We start from the raw sequence: 16,108 nt of genomic DNA on the forward strand, positions 1-16,108 counted from the left end.
CAGTGACGTTGCTGTCTCCTGACAAACACTGAGCTCTGGAGCAGGCACCCAGCCGAGGGTCACAGTGGGTTCTCGCTGCTGGCTCCTCCTCTCAGCCCAGCCCCACAAGGCACCCGGCAGCGTTAACAAGCCAGTGACAGCACCACACCTTCCCCAAGAAATTCATGAGACTCAATTCAATGCCTCAAAAATGAAGTCTCAGATACCAAAGGGACGCCAAAGAACAACAGCATTTATTAAAGAAGGGAGCTTGGAATAAATCCAGACCAACATGAGCCCTTGGTGTTTGGTACAAACCCACAGGGTGGGAACCCAATACTGTACCTTATTGCAAATAAGTTAATATAAAGAAATGGTGCCACAGACACTGTATATCCTTCCTCTGCAGCGTGGGGCACGGGTCACTTGCTGGAGGATTCTCTGTTCCTTGAAGTCTTTAAACCACAATTTGAGGACTTCAGTAGCTCACACATAGGGGAGAGGTTTTTCGCAGGAGTGGGTGGGTGAGATTCTGTGGCCTGCGCTGTGCAGGAGGTCGGACTAGATGATCATAATGGTCCCTTCTGACCTTAGTATCTATGAATCTTTGAAAATAAACTCAGTCTGCTACCGTAATTAGTGGGTTAATTTCTCTAGCCTAACGCAGAAAGACACCTGGGCAGTTATAAATGCCACAGGGTAGTGAGCAATAGGGGACTGCTGCAGGGAACAGGGAGACACAGCAGGGATGTGCTGGCCGCCCTTCCCGCAGCCCCCATTGGCCTGGAGCAGCGAACCGCGGTCAGTGGGAGTCGCGAACGGCTGAACCTGCGGACGCGGCAGGTAAACAAACCGGCCCGGCCCGCCAGGGGCTTTCCCTGAGCAAGCGGCGGACCGGCTTTGAGAACCACTGCTCTAGAGCCTAGAAAGGGGCAAGGCACGTACTCCTGTGGGAGAGCTGCAATGGTTTATGGGACTGCAGCAAGACTAATAGCCAATCAAATCCTCCCATTCCCCAATTGCCCAAACACTCTGATCTTGACGGCCCTTGCTGCATTCTCCAGGAATGTGCCATTTGCACAGAGGTAGTGGGGTGCTCGGCAAACCAGCAGCTTCTATGCTGAATCAACAAGAGGACAATTCCCTGGCACTGGCCTGAACCATGACACATAACGCATGACCCTGCAGGTGTCTGTCTATCAACAACGTACCATGACCCCAGCAGCTGCTTGCATGATCACAAGGCAACTGCTGCTATTCTTATCAGCTGCATGACACCTGTGAAGCAAGGATGTCTGTCCCTTGGTGAATATCCAGCAGCTGAATCAGTCCAGCCCCAAGCCGCACAGGAGGTTGTGGCCCTAAGCCGGCCTTCCTCCTCTGCTGCAGCCCACGCAAACCCATAGACAGACAGAGGGGAGTTCTTGTGGGAGGAGGCACCCCATAGTCCAAAGAGAAACGCCTCAGAAGGTAACAATGCCAGAATGAATCCAGTTCTTCCAAATGGCAGTGTCCAAATAACATGGTCAGGACTGGTGCACCCGGGGTCCTGCCCCCTTGCTAGCCCCGTCCAGGGCAACCAGCTGGCTTCCTGAGTAAGCCCCCGCGCCCAGGCTCGCTGCTGCTGCTTCTCACCAGCTGGGCGCGGGGCTCTCTTGGCGAGGGCTTGGCAGCAGGCCCAGGCCGGCTCTAGACCTGAGTGATGACCTCCCCATTCTCTGGCACGTAGACCTGCACAGGAGCTCCCTCGGGGGACTGCTTCAGGACATGGATCTGACACACCTGCATGGGCGTGAAGGAAAAAGCCTTTCAGGGCAGCCATCCCAGCCAGCAAAGCAAGAGTGTGACTCAACAGCCAGCCCGTCCTGGCCGCTCACAACCCCTGGGGGTTTGGCATTATTCCCCACCGCACACAGGGAGCAGAGGCCCGTGGGAGGAAGGGACTGGCCCAAAGTCACACAGGGAGCCTGTGCAGAGCCAGGCGCTCAGCCCCAGTCTCCTGGGGGTGCCCAGGCCCCTGCCCCCAGCACAGAGCACCCTGCTTTGACAAGGCCAGCTGCTGCAGGCCTGGCCTTTGCTGCGTGGGTGGAGAGGGGCTGGGTGTGCACGGAGTTACCCCAGGGATTCCTTGGCCCTCTTGCTAAGCTCACGGGTGACGTGACCCCTCATGCTGCCCACCCTGCGGTGCTCGCAGGACGATGTGGTGTGCAGGGCCGTGCTCCCCCAGGCAGCGCTCCCGGGGCGAAGACAGCTGCCGGGCTGCGTGTCACTGCAGAGAGCAGCTCTCTGGTTCCTGGCAGGGGCGGTGATGGGAGGAAGCCAGGCACAAGCCCCAGCCTGCCTGGCGTGGGCCACTGCCCTCTGCTGCAGGCGGGGAGCTGCCCGGGCAGGAGAATGGACGTGGCTCGGGGAAGGGCCTGCTGGACAAGTGTTGCCGGTTCCACAGCTCAATAGGCTAAACCTGGGCTCTGGAGCCCCTTCCTGCACTGAGTGTGCTCGCCAAGGGCCTGGGCTTCCCAGAACGCACTGCCAGGGGCGGTGTGCCCTGCTCTGCCCAGGGAACCCCTCTGCAAGGCCTCTCTGCAGCTGCCCGTGGGAGTAACTTGGGCTAGGCTGTGCGTGGCTCTTGGGAGCTGGATGTGACCAGCAGCACATTCAACTGGCCATGGGAAAACAGCAACACTCAGATGCCCCCGGCTGGGCGAGATTTGAACTTGGAGGCTTTCCAGCGCATTGCCAGCCCCGGGGCCGGCCCGCACGGACCTGGGGCAAACTTGCCGGGAAGGGCTGGTCCCGCTTGCTGCTGGGGGTCGTGTGGCACGGGGAGGGGGCGGGTTCAAACATTAATAAACTCAATTCCCCCCCAGACGGGCAGGCTAAGACGAGTCCAATAATATGACATTAACCTTAGAGAGCGGGGAGGGCAGGGCCGCAGCTGGTATCAATCTGCATCGTCCCCCTGGCATCGGTGATGCTGATTTACACCAGGGAGGGCCTGGCCCGTGGGCTGTGGTGCTGCCATTCCACATGCCACGTGTTACCCACACTGAGCTGAGCGTGGCCGTTCTGTGAGGAGCGTTTTACTCCCTGGCTGATCCCTTTGCAGAAGCCCAGCGGGAGGGAGCTGCTGATGGACGGTGCTGGGCCCCTGGCGTGGGCCTGCCCAGAGCAGCAGTGACCGAACGCTGTCGAAAGCCGAGAGCTGCTGGGGGCCCAAATGCTGGGTTTTGAGGGTGTCCAAGCTGGCATGAGCTGCCCTCGCTGAGAAGGGATCACGGGGGATTCCCACAGAACGGGCCCTCCCAGCAAAGCCCTCACTCCCGACCCGCAGCCCCCGCAACCCCAGCCCTGGGCTCCCCTCACACCCTGCTCTGCCGATGGGGTTTGTGTGAACTGGGGAATGATCCATGCTAGGACAGTGTATGACCCAGGACATGACTGAACCTAGGCCTGCAAAGGAGAAAGGCTGGTACATTCCTTTGCCAGCTCGCCCTTACTTGCTGGGCACTGAGAGGTGATGCTCAGTAAGGGGCCCCCAGCTTCTCCGAATGCCCCAGGCCGTAGAGAGTCAATGGTTCCCTTCCCCTAGCACTTTCCCGGTACAGCAGCACCTCCTGCCCTGGCTGTCGCTACCCACCCCGTGCCACGTGCCGGTCCTTACCTGAGGCTGCTGCCCGGCGGAGCGGGAGGCGTACAGCTCCCTGCCCGGCGTGTTGCGCGCGCGGAAGGCCCCCTGCCTGTCCAGCGAGTGGGGCCGCAAGGTCCGTAGCTTGGTGCGCTCGTGCCACGACTTCAGCTCCTCCGACACGGCCGACTTGGCGAGGGCCCTGCCGCTGCCAGGGGCGTAGTCCTTGAGGGACGGGGTGCGCAGGAGCCTGCTGGGGGCCGGGGCCAGCCGCTGGCAGTGCAGCTGCACCATGTCCTGCTCATAGGGGAACGGAGCTGGGCTGCCAGCCCGCAGCAAGGAGTAGCCCCGGCAGAACTCCCGCCCGGCCACATGCTCCACAGCTGGGAAGTAACCGGGAGGCAGCAACCGCTTGTGGGGGCTCTGGTAATAGTACGCTGCCTCGGGCCCCACGGAGCGCGGGCCCCTGAACTCCGGCGAGGGCGGCTCCGCGGACGGCGGGGGCATCGGCCTCCGGAAGGCGTCAGGGCTGCCGCTGCCAGCCGACGGGGTGCACGGGGTGCTGGAGACGTCCGAGCTGCTGTCCTCGGAACCGGAGTGGTAGATGGAGCGGGAGGCCCGGCCCGGTTTGGATGAAGGGAAGCAGTAGTCGGGGACGGGGACGGTGACGGTGTAGTAGGTGGGGCGCCGCCTTGGCAACACGCTCCTCCCCCGGGGCTCCGCTCGGTCCCGGGACACATCCAGCCTGCGGGCAGAGGGAAGCTATTTAGGGGTATTCTAGCACCAGGGGCAAGTGAAGGAAGCTGAGAGAAGCGGTCTCAGAAATCCAAAGCACCGTGTACACACAGGGCACGTGTACCAGTTGGAATAGCTCAGTTGGGAGAGCGTTAGACTGAAGATCTAAAGGTCCCTGGTTCGATCCCGGGTTTTGGCAGACGTTTCCCTTGGTCAGAGGAGGTTAGTTTTGGCGGGGGGAGGATAGCTCAGTGATTCGAGCATTGGCCTGCTAAACCCAGGGTTGTGAGTTCAATCCTTGAAGGGGCCATTTGGGGCAAAAATTGGGGATTGGTCCTGCTTTGAGCGGGGGGTTGGACTAGATACCTCCTGAGGTCCCTTCCAACCCTGAGAATCTATGATTCTAATGTACAGACACACCAGCCCTCCCCACAGACCTCAATGGAGAATATCCCCGAAATCCTTCCAGACGCCCTTAACCCTGCCCACCCCGAGCTCCGCTCTGCCTCCTTTCTTAACCCTGCCCACCACCTTAATCCTGCCCACTTCTTAGCTCTGCCCACGCCTTAGGTCCAGCCACCCCCTTAGCTGACCCCCCGCTTCCACCGCCATATCCCAACTAACCGACACTAAACAAGGACATTAATAACATCAAAACAAATCAACCCCCCTCCTCCACAGCAGAATTTTGACCTTGAGAAGGGAGCAGAGCCAGAGGCTTCATGGAGCCACTAGAGACATGGCTCTTGCTAGTGATTTTATGTGGCAGGCGCCCAGACACAACAGTGATGGGTGTCAGGGTCAATGCTAAGGTAGCCAGCTGGAGTTGATTCTGCTAGAGCGAGGGCAGCTCAGGGTGGACGCGCTAATTGGGTTCCACATCCCTGCTTTGCATTCGGGGGAAGACAGATCAGTAGCACCAAAATCAGAAGCTCTCCATGAGCAGAAACTCTGGGGCTAGGCCCAGGGTCCCTCCCTTGCTGCTCCCATCTCCTCTCATTTGTCTCCCTTCTGGGGGTCCCGTCTCACACCCACATTCTGTATTTATCCCACACTCCTTATCATTTCCTACCAGCACTGCCTGGAGGCCTCAACCACTATCACCTGTGCTGCACAGAGACAGCCCCCACCCCGAAGAGCTCACAGACCAAACAGAGAATGGGTGGGAGGGGAAACTGAGGCATGAGGCTGGGAAGTGACTTGCCTCAGGTCACTCAGCAGGGCAGTGACAGAGGTAGGACTAGAAGCCTGTTCTCCCCGTTCAGTGTCAGAGCTGCTAGGCCACACAGCCTCTCTTCCTCTCCTGCCCCATCTGAGCCCAGTGCCACCCAGCTGGCTGAGAGAACCCGTTGCTGGGCAGTACCTCATGGACTGAGATTGCCCTCGCCTCGCCTGCATCTCCGGGGTCGGGGGCCCACTGGAACCAGCCTGCCTCCACAAGGCCAAGGTCCGGATGGGGACAAAGTGGTAGGGGGGCATCTCAGGTGTCCTCTGAGCAGCTGGGCTGCGGGCAGGCGCTGGCATGGGTGTCCCGGCTGGGCTGCTGGGGAGAAACACAGTGAACAGAAACCAGTGCAGGAGAGCTGTAATCCCTCCCCTCCAATGCAACATCTGCACGGCTCCTTCCATGGGAGCAGAGTGGCCCAGTGCCCTGGGGAGACAGGGACAGTACCCAAACCTCTGCATTGGTGCTCTGCCCTTCAGCAACTCTGCCCCGCTGCAGGGACCCACAGAGCATCGGCGTGTAGCTCCCGCAAGAGACGCAGGGTCCCGGTTCCCTCCTGTGGCCAGCGACCCACCCAGGGCATCACATTCCAGAGGGGAGGGAAGGGAGAGCGGGGCAGAAGGGTGAGGAAAAGCGGATGGAAAAGATGATCCCCCGCTCAGTGTCCCAGGGAGTTCCGAGCAATGGAAGCTGGGGAGGGCGTGACCTCCAGAGGAGCGGGAGAGCCAAAGACACGCGTTAGCCTGTCCAGAGCCCCAGGCAATGGCACAGAACCCAGCCGCTTAGGCCAGGACGTGAAGAGCATCAGGCCCAGCGGACACCTGGCCAGGACACTGGGGTCACCCGTCAGGCAGGGGCCCTGGATTTGCAATGGCTGCAGGTCTCCGCGCTCTGGCTTCCAGTCTCAGCTGTAGCGCCCCAGTGCGAGGTTGGGTCTCTGCCGGCTTAGAGGGAAGAGGCCACCAACAGCCCACCAGCACTTCCCCTGTGGTTCTCCTGCCTTATAAGCCAAGTTGTTTCTATGCCCCTTGTGGTTACAGCATCTCTCCATGGCTATTCCCCCAGACCCCTGATCCGCAGGGCTCCCCAGAGTAGAGATGGGGCGAGAGGTGTTGCCCATGCTCTGTACCTTGGCAGGCTGCAGGGCTCAGCCGCGTGCTTCTTGGGCTTCTCATAGAGCCTATCGAGGCTGGTCTCCTTCCAGGGGCTGTTCTGGATGGGTGAGCGCTCCAACTCTAGGACTTCGTCCTGCGTGGGTGGCAGCCCCTCACGCTGCTGGAGAGGGGCAGAGCGGGCGGGCAGGGCCGGGGAGCTGTGCGGTGTGCCAGGCTGGACTGGCACCATGAGCTGCTGGGCAGCATGATGATTCGGAGCCTGGGTTTCTTCTGAAAGAGAACGAGGGGGGTGAAAGCAGTGCAGGAATCACAGTGTCTGCCCGTCACCTTCCCTCCGGCTCCAGGCTCAGATCCCCACACAGCCCAGAGCCCATCCCCCAGCAGCCCTGCCTGGCTCACCCCACATCAAATGCTTGTCTCTGGGGGAACGGAGCAGATGGGCTCATACCCCTTTCCCAACGTGGCGGGGTGCAGACACTGCCCTGCCCGCATGCCCTGCCCACAGGAAGGGAAAATCCAAACCCTGCTCATGCCTTACCCTCCTCCAGCAGGATGGCATCAGAGAGGGAGCTGTCATCCGAGGAGCTCAGCTCTAGGGAAGCAATGGGGAAAGAGGCAGAGGTGAGGAAGGGCAGTGACGCTCACTGGGCTCGGCCAGGGGCCGCAACACAGATCCCATTGACTCTCCATGGAGCCTCAGTCAGCAGGGATTGTTGGGATTCCAGCAGCACGTAGACGCAACGCTGCACAAACCCCTAACACAGCTACACGAGCGGGGCTGGGTCTCCCGCTGCTCTGCCTCGGCTCCAGGAGCTGGGGTTAACTATACACAGCAACAGTGAAACTGTCTGTCGTCCCACGAGCTCCAACCTCTCCGGGGCCACCTCACCTACCACTGCAATGCAGCTGCCTCTGCGGTGGAACCCATGGGACCATCTCAGGCAGGATCAAGCCGGTGGAGGCAGGGAGCACTTTGGTGCCTGACGGGTTAACTGGCACCATGCAGGAGGCATGTCTCTACAGGCTTCCCACCTGCTCCTCTCTGCTGAGCTGGGCCTAGCAGCTGCTCCTGCGGGTTTCAGCCCCCCTCGCCCATTCCCAGACATGGGGAGCCCTCCAGAGGGCACCGGAACATGAGCATTGCAGGTGTGATGGCACCCCCATCGCTGCCCTGGTCTCGCTAGCTGCGCCCCGGCCAGCCCTCTCAGAAGGGAGATGCCAGCCAGGGGGCGAGGGGGGAAAGCAGGGTACCAGAGGGGAGGGCACACAGCGTAGACCCCAGAGCTCAGCCCAGGCCACGCAGCAGCGAGAGTCCCCTGGCCCGTGCAGAGAAGTCGAGTGCGCTGCCTCTTGCCCCCACTCCGCCACAGCCCCCAGCCCGCCTGCTGGCTCAGAAAGCAGCCCCACGCCCAGACACATGCTCAGTCCCTTTTGGGGAGACCGAGAGCCTCTTCACTCTCCTTTCCCTGCCCTGCACTCTGCCTGCATCACCTCAGGGGCTGGGTGGGGAGAGGACCATGGTGCCTGGGAAGTCCCCTCATCTTTGTGCCTCTGGTCTGTCGGGTGAGCCCTGGGTGGAGACGATGAGCCAGCCAATGTCAGACGTGGCTCAGAGGCTCCCCTTCACCTGCACCACAGGCCAAGTTCCACCAGCCTGCCCAAATCCCTGAGCTTTCAACGGGACAATCCTAACTGCCTGTTCTACATGGATGCTTTCAGCTGTTTAACAGCCCCTGGGCTCCACTTCAGAGTAGGCTGCATTTTGACAAGGATTGGAATTGCCCCGGATATCCCCTACCTGCCTCACGGCTGTTGGGATGCTTTCATTAATTAATGTCTGAAAAGAGCTTTGAGGGCCTCAGCTGAAAGGCCCTGTAAAAAGGCAAAATATTATTCTGAATTCTTCTGCTCTCCTTCGCGCTGCTCACAGCTAGAGCTGGAGGCAACATGATGTCTCAGCCCTCCAAAACTTTCAGGAGTTTGAAAATGTTCCCATTCTGAATTGGGACAAAAAGTCAAACTCTTGAAAATATTAGTTAACCAAAAACTGCAACAGTTTTGGTTCAAGTGACTCAAAACATTCTGTTTTCATTTTAATCATTTTGAAACATTTCATTTCAGTTTCCACTTGTTTCTCTTTTTAAAATCTTTGTTTTGTCTAATGAGCTTCAATTTTGAAACCAAAAGTCTTTTGGAATTGGAAAACTGGAATTTTTCATTTTGAAAATATCACAACAAACCACTTCAACAATTTTGAAACATTCCCCCCCGCGCACACGTTTTTCTGAGTCAGGAGATTCGCTGACTCCAAAAGGACTCCACATACAGCTTCGCTTGGCACAAATCAGCATTTCTGCATGAACACATGATCTATGGAAACACCTCCTGCCCTGCCTGCCACAGCCCTGAGGTGGGGGAGTGCAGCGGGAGCTCTGGGGAGGGGACAAACAGAAGCATGCAGGAGAGACAGCAGCAGTTTGAGAAACGGAGTCCAGGAAGGCAAGTGAAGCCAGACTGGGGCGGGCAGTTCAGGGTGCTGCCGCGGATGACCACTCGGGCAAGTTGGTGGGTCTGATTCTTCTCCCACTTGCACTGGTGTCACTCAGGAGTAACTGGTCTGATTCCCCTCTTTCAGGCACAGCAGGAGGAAAGCAAAGCTAGGTGCTTTTAGCTGGAAGAGGAGACCTCTGGAACAGGCTGCTGCAGGAGCCCTGGGAAAGCTCCATAACCTCCAGCTATTCACTGGGGAGCTGAGACATATGTAGCTTCATCTCCTGCTCAAGGGTTTAACTTCATCAGCAGAGGAGCCAGGGAGAGCTCGCCCCCAGTCACGTACCTCCAAGGGGCAGCTGAGCTCGGGGGCCCTGCCCTCTCCTTCCTCAGCAACAGCCATTACCGAACATTTGCAGAGCTGGGAGACTGGCCCTGGCGGACCAGTGAGACCCTCTTTGGGGCTACAGGAGACCCTGCCGGAGTGCGAAGCTATAGCAATAACCCAGCGGACACCAGTCTCGGTGATCAGGGCAGTGCTGGCCACCCCTGTACAGCTCTACCAAGGAGTCATGGACGTTACCACCTACCCCCCGGCCGACACGTCCTGCGGCACAGTTAACGTGCCAACCATTGGGGCAGGACAAACCCTCACAGGGGCTGAGCCACCCAGTGCCAGTCCCAGTCACACCAAGGCTACAAACAAGGCCCTTTGCTCCTTGGAGCCAGGCAAGCCAGAGGCAGCTGATCTCTGTGCCAGGGGCTCCCACTGGATCACGCCCGCTCTCTCTCGCACTAGGCAGGCCTTGATGGAGCAGTCGGCCAAGATCTGGCCCGCACATGCAGCTCACCCCCGAGGGCCATGGGGCTGGGCCTGGGCTCCTGCGTTGCCCTCAAGCGGCACTCATTGAGGGCATTCTCCAGCTCCTTCAGCTTCTTCTCCTCCTTCAGCACCATGTTCTTCCGCCGCTTCTTGATGTGCTTGCTGATGTTCTCTTCCCGGTAGAGGCGATGCGTGGCTGCGGCAATCTGCAGCTGCAAGGCCAGGTCTCTCTCCAGCGTGCTCAGCGGGTCCTGGATGGGAGGAGGACACAAGCCATGGAACAGCGCTTGGGGCTAGGAGGAACCACGTCCAGCTAGGCCTTCGCTCAGGGGAAACCTGAGGCTTCCATAGGCGCTGATTTCTGCTTGTGCCAGTGGGTGCTTGACCCCGCCCCGACTCCACCCCTGCCCCACTGGACAGATCAGGAAACACCCTGGACCCAGGGAAGTCCAGATCCCGGGCGCGCCCCAAGGCAGCCATACGGAGTCTGAGCTGGTTGCCCGCCCTGTGCTCTCCCCCGCGTGGGCCCGCAGGGCTGGGAGCGCTGCATACGAGGCACGTTCAGCCCCAGCTAGCGGGGAGTCCCAGGAACGATTCAGGCTCTGGAGAGAGCCCGGCCTGCCCCCCGGTGCGGGGATCGCTGCGCACTGGGCTCCCGGCTCCGGCTGTGTCTCCTGAGGCGCTAAGCCAGAGGCTCAACAGGCTGGTCCCCAAGACTGGAGTCAAGGGAGAGCAAACATGCTCCCACCTCTCCCTCCCGCCAGAGGGAGCAGTCGTCCCCCGCTCCCGTCCCCCCCATCCTCAGCACCACTCTGGACACTGGGTCATTATCTTGGGGCGTGGGCTGGCAGAGGAGGCTGAGGCAGAGGTCACCAGGAGGTGGAGAGTTTGGCATGTTAACGAACTCTTGCAAATCAAGCATCAATGGACTCTGCCCATTTGATGGAGCCACGCCCTTTCCCCTCCCCCACCCTGCTAGCTTGAGCATCAAAGCCTCAGCACCTCTGGGCTTCCTCACAAGAGCTGGGACAGCTCCAGCTTGCTGTGCACCACCCCTCAGTGCTGGGCTCTCCTCCCTTGGAGACGGCCAGGGACAGACAGAGCCGGCTGGGACAGGCATCCGGGTCGTTTTCAGTACCGATGGGATGGAGCAGCCTGGAGACTCCGTTGATCTACCGGGCGGGTACAGCAAGGGAAGCATCCGTCCCCTCACCGCTGCCTCCCCCTGACCTGGAAGGGCCTCCTCACTCTTTGGCCTCCGCGCTGAGAAAGCCAACAAGGGGCCGGAGCAGTTCCTGTGCTGTGGACCGACCGAGCCAGAGCCCACCAGACCGGGCCTGTGGGGGTGCTGGGGACTGTGGAACTGTTCTGAGACCCTCCAAACTCATTTCACACGAGCCACCATGCAGTGGTGGCGGTGACCCATCCGTGCCCTGCCTAACGCCAGGGAGAGATCCCCGGGCTTCAGCAGGCTCCTTACCACTCCTCGTGAGATGATTGTCTTCTCGTCCAGTTTGAATGCGGTGCCAATCCTCCGCCGTACCATGGGGGGCCTGTCCCCCTGCTTCAGGGGGTACTCCTGCGGCAGTATGCCCGTGAGCTCCTGGGGAGGGCAGGGACAGACATCAGCCTCCAGGGCAGCACAGGGCACCACCAGGGGAAGAAGGGATCACACATGGCACGTCTTTTCCACCAGAGATGGGTGAGGAGCCGGGGCGCACTGGGGAGCGTGTCCTGCGTAGGAGTGTGCTCCCACTCTACACGCACGTGGCCCTGGGGGGCAGGCCCTGGAGGAGTGGGCACACCAGCCAACGTGCACGTGGTCCTAGCACATTGTCACCTTTGCACTAACTGACTGGCACTGCCATGTATTCCCCATCCTCTTGGGATAGCCCAGACACCAGAGCAGCTATGGGCCCAAACTAACCCCTCAGTGCCAAGGCTAAGGTTTGCCCCAGCCATCCGGCCTGCCCGTGGCAGCCTGCAATCAAGGCCAGGGGGTTGCCAGCCTTCCAGGACTGGCCTGGAGTCTCCAGGAATTAATATTAATCTTTAATTAAAGATACTGTCTTCTGATGAAACCTCCAGGAATAAGTCCCACCAAAACTGGCCGCCCTAGGTAGAAGCTGTGGCTTTGGGCTAGCTGGTGGAGCCCCCTCCGTCACACGCAGGGATCCCCAAGTTCCTGGAAAGCCACCAGGTTCCTCTCCAAACGAGAGGTGGCCGAACAATCTCCATCCAGCCAACCCGCCGCCAGGCCCAGCCCACGAGATCCAGGGCTCCTTACTGCCTCGCGCAGACACAGCTTCCTCAGCTCCACCAGACAGGCCTCCAGCCGCGCCGCCAGCTCCTGCTGCTGCTTGCGCACCGCCTGGGTCAGGTCCTTCAGCAGAGACACGGGGCTGTCCTGGCCTGTGGGGGATGAGAGCAGGAGTCGCGATTCAGCAGCCAGAGGGGAGACGCAGGGCCAGCCCTGAGCACAGACTGGGGCCACTTGGGGCCTTGGATTCTAAGGTGCCTGGGGCTTGGGCACCGTATCTTGTGCCATCTCCGCAGCTCACCCCGAGCTGGTTTCTCCCCCAGCCAGCTGGGGCACCTTCATTCACACAAGTCACCTTGGCTGGGGACACTGCCCCTTTCCAGGATGAGAGCGGCAGCCTCCACGCCATGCGCAGGGCTGGGCACCAGGAAATCGATGGCTCTACTCCAGTCACCAACAGTGACTCCCCCCCGTGGCCTCGGATAAGTCACTGCCCCTCTCTGTGCCTCAGTTTCTCCCTCTGAATAACAACACAAACCAACCTGCTGTTGGAGCCGTTGTGAAGATTTAACTAAACAAGTGGATTCACTGTGCGTTGTTACGCTGCTCTCTACAGCTTGCTCAAGGGCATCCCAGGATGCTAGTCCCTGTGCTGAAAAAGAGCCCACAGACGGTCCTGCCCCACAGAGCTCCCCACCAGTCCAGAGGGATCGAGCGTCCTCCAATTCTGCTCACTTCGCGTTAGCAGCTGGGAGGTGTTGGCTGATCCGGCTGCCGAGCCCACCAGCGTCACTGATCTGACTGAGGATTTACTCGGGGGTCTGGAATTTCCCATCTAAATGTGTTTTTTTGATGCAAGATGCACTAACTGTCAAATCAAAATTTTCGGCAGGAAAAATTTCAATTTTGCCAAAATGTGTTGTTTTTCTATTGGGAAAATCAAAATGGGAGATTTGGGTCTGGGCTGGGCCAGCCCAGCGGCGACGCTCTGGTTTGTCAAACCCAGGTTTCATTCCGAGTCAGTTTTACATTAATCTGTCCACCAGCACTCGTGCCCCCACCGGCCTCTAGGGACTGGGCTCCTGGCTGGGCTATATCTCCCATGATGCACTGCGGTCACCCTGTAGTTAACCGAGGCAGTGCATCATGGAAGTCATGTGACCACAATCTTTTGACTTTTCAGCCCAATTTGGGACAAAAATTAATTTAGAAATATCGGAATTTTCCATGGGACAGAAATTCCAATTTTCAGCCCGCTCTGATACTTCCCACAATGCGTCTGAGGCTAGTTCCCTGCCCCAGCCTGTCAGCCCAGTGCCACCCCTCATCCTCCGTGGGCTGGAGCGGGGGCGCTGCTGGAACCAGGTGACCGTGACAGCTGATGTTTAATGACCCAGACAGAGCGGCCCTTCAGGCCCTCCCTGGAGTGGGAGTGGGGCTGGTACCTAAAAAGGCTGACCTTTAGGGCTATCCCAGAGCAGGAATGGCCCATCTCAGGGTAAGTGGCACTTCAAAGTACAGGCTGGCCTGCAGGCTCCCAGCCCAGCCCGGAATGGTTCTAGCTGGAGCATCAGCAGGCTGCAGCCAGCTCCAGGTCACTGCCATCAGATAAAGCAGGGAGCCCTGACTGCAGGTTTCTGAGTGGAAACACTGCTGGTTTCATCCACAGCGGGGGCTGAGCTGGGTCCTGGGAGTGGAATGCAAATGGAGGGGCAGGAGAGAGCCATGTCTCCCCTTCGCACCAGGACATTCCTTTTAGCCCAGAATTTCCTACGGCTCAGCACCTGCCCTTGGGGCTGGATTTTGCCGAGAGCTCAGCACGCCTGTAGCATGGGTGCAGTCACCACTCCTGGCCATTTCTGTTCCATGCTGCAGACTTTCCTGAGCTGCCTGGAGCTAAGAAGCTTCCTCTGACACATCTGGTACCGGCCCCTGCCGGAGCTAAGGTCCTGGACCGGGGGCCTGATCCTGAAGGCAGTGTTCTCGTCGGTGAATCCAGCTGTAAATCTTAGCAGTGATTACCGTGCCCCGCTCACTGACAGCCCAGGGGATTCAAGGTAAGGTCTCAACCTTCATGGAGCTGGGGACATCCTCAACCTCCCCCCGCCCTCCAACCAGCATCTCTAGGTGTGGGGGGCACCTTCAGACTGACTTTGGGAATGACTGGGCACATAGGGAGCAGGATTTTCAACTGGAAAATCTGAGGGCGGGGGGGAGGGGGAGTTGTGACAGTATCAGCTGATTATTTTTGCCAAATAAATGCTGAAAACTGGAAGTTCACAGATACATTGATGACTCCACTCACTCCCGGATCTTCAGCCACCCCAGGCTCTCCTCACACAGGCCAATCTGCCGCTGCTCCTCCGTCCTAACACACAGCCCCTCTGCTACCCCAGCCTGGGGCTCCCCACCAGTTCTGCCGGTGCCCCTCACTCCCAACCCGCAGCCCCTGCCAGCCCAGCCCTGGGTCCCCACAGCTCTGCCGGTGCCCCTCTCTCCCAACCCGCAGCCCCTGCCAGCCCAGCCCTGGGTCCCCACAGCTCTGCCGGTGCCCCTCTCTCCCAACCCGCAGCCCCTGCTAGCGCAGCCCTGGGTCCCCACAGCTCTGCCGGTGCCCCTCACTCCCAACCCGCAGCCCCTGCCAGCCCAGCCCTGGGTCCCCACAGCTCTGCCGGTGCCCCTCTCTCCCAACCCGCAGCCCCTGCCAGCCCAGCCCTGGGTCCCCACAGCTCTGCCGGTGCCCCTCTCTCCCAACCCGCAGCCCCTGCCAGCCCAGCCCTGGGTCCCCACAGCTCTGCCGGTGCCCCTCTCTCCCAACCCGCAGCCCCTGCCAGCCCAGCCCTGGGTCCCCACAGCTCTGCCGGTGCCCCTCTCTCCCAACCCGCAGCCCCTGCCAGCCCAGCCCTGGGTCCCCACAGCTCTGCCGGTGCCCCTCTCTCCCAACCCGCAGCCCCTGCCAGCCCAGCCCTGGGTCCCCACAGCTCTGCCGGTGCCCCTCTCTCCCAACCCGCAGCCCCTGCCAGCCCAGCCCTGGGCTCCCCCCAGCTCTGCCGGTGCCCCTCACTCCCAACCCGCAGCCCCTGCCAGCCCAGCCCTGGGTCCCCACAGCTCTGCCGGTGCCCCTCACTCCCAACCCGCAGCCCCTGCCAGCCCAGCCCTGGGTCCCCACAGCTCTGCCGGTGCCCCTCTCTCCCAACCCGCAGCCCCTGCCAGCCCAGCCCTGGGTCCCCACAGCTCTGCCGGTGCCCCTCTCTCCCAACCCGCAGCCCCTGCTAGCGCAGCCCTGCCTACGGTTACAGTTACAGGACGGATGTGTGTGACATACAGGCAGTTCAGGGCTCACGTGTCCCTGACAAATGGCCTCCCCCTCCAGACACAGCTCTCAGTGCAGGGAAACCTACCTTGAGAAGGGCCCAGGAGGGGAATCCCCAGAAGAGACACTGACCCAGAACAGCTTTTCCCCCCACACCCGCCTTCCTGGGCTCACATTCCAGCCCCAGGCCGATGCAGAGGGCGGCAGCCGGCAGCTGGACTTAGCCTCCCATTCACCCACCTGAGTGCAGCATGATCCCGCTGTCCGAGTCGCTGATATCCTCTTTACTCTCCATGGGCAGTGGTGGCCCCGGGGGCAGGAACAGTGAGGGGCAGAGACCCACGCCGAGGCTCCCGGGAGTGGGCGACCCTGAGTGGGAACTGGTTAAATAAAAGACAAAGACTCAGAAGTGCTTCACACACACACACAGTGTTGTGTAAGGCCATCGCACAGACACACACATGGTTAGCACATAGAAACACACACACAGAGTTGTGTAAGGCCATCGCACAGACGCACACAAACAACGAGGAGTCTGGTGGC

The 16,108-nt window shown here is 60.0% G+C and overlaps 1 protein-coding gene and 1 non-coding gene across 2 annotated transcripts; one reads left to right on the top strand and one right to left on the bottom strand.

Annotated features, from left to right (window-relative positions):
- Positions 1 to 1,668: 1,668 nt before the first annotated feature.
- On the bottom strand, positions 1,669 to 15,860 carry INAVA (innate immunity activator). Its single transcript, XM_077839471.1, has 9 exons — positions 15,806 to 15,860; positions 12,280 to 12,404; positions 11,473 to 11,595; positions 10,021 to 10,243; positions 7,218 to 7,271; positions 6,694 to 6,949; positions 5,703 to 5,882; positions 3,641 to 4,349; positions 1,669 to 1,761 (listed from the first exon to the last, which is right to left on the bottom strand). Exons 1-9 carry the CDS (start codon positions 15,858 to 15,860, stop codon positions 1,669 to 1,671), a joined length of 1,818 nt encoding a protein of 605 aa, XP_077695597.1.
- TRNAF-GAA (transfer RNA phenylalanine (anticodon GAA)) lies at positions 4,466 to 4,538 on the top strand. The gene has a single exon. It is a non-coding gene; the product is annotated as a tRNA-Phe (tRNA).
- Positions 15,861 to 16,108: the final 248 nt, after the last annotated feature.

Source organism: Eretmochelys imbricata, chromosome 21 (assembly GCF_965152235.1).
Source record: "Eretmochelys imbricata isolate rEreImb1 chromosome 21, rEreImb1.hap1, whole genome shotgun sequence".
NCBI lineage: Eukaryota > Metazoa > Chordata > Testudines > Cheloniidae > Eretmochelys > Eretmochelys imbricata.

Excerpts from the sequence above, each read along its gene's own strand:
- INAVA (XM_077839471.1), bottom strand. The coding sequence starts at position 15,860 with ATGGAGAGTAAAGAGGATATCAGCGACTCGGACAGCGGGATCATGCTG. Across the intron at positions 11,596-12,279 it reads AGCTGTGTCTGCGCGAGGCA|GAGCTCACGGGCATACTGCC; the intron begins GTAAGGAGCCCT and ends TGCCCTCCCCAG. Across the intron at positions 4,350-5,702 it reads GGGCAATCTCAGTCCATGAG|GCTGGATGTGTCCCGGGACC; the intron begins GTACTGCCCAGC and ends CTCTGCCCGCAG.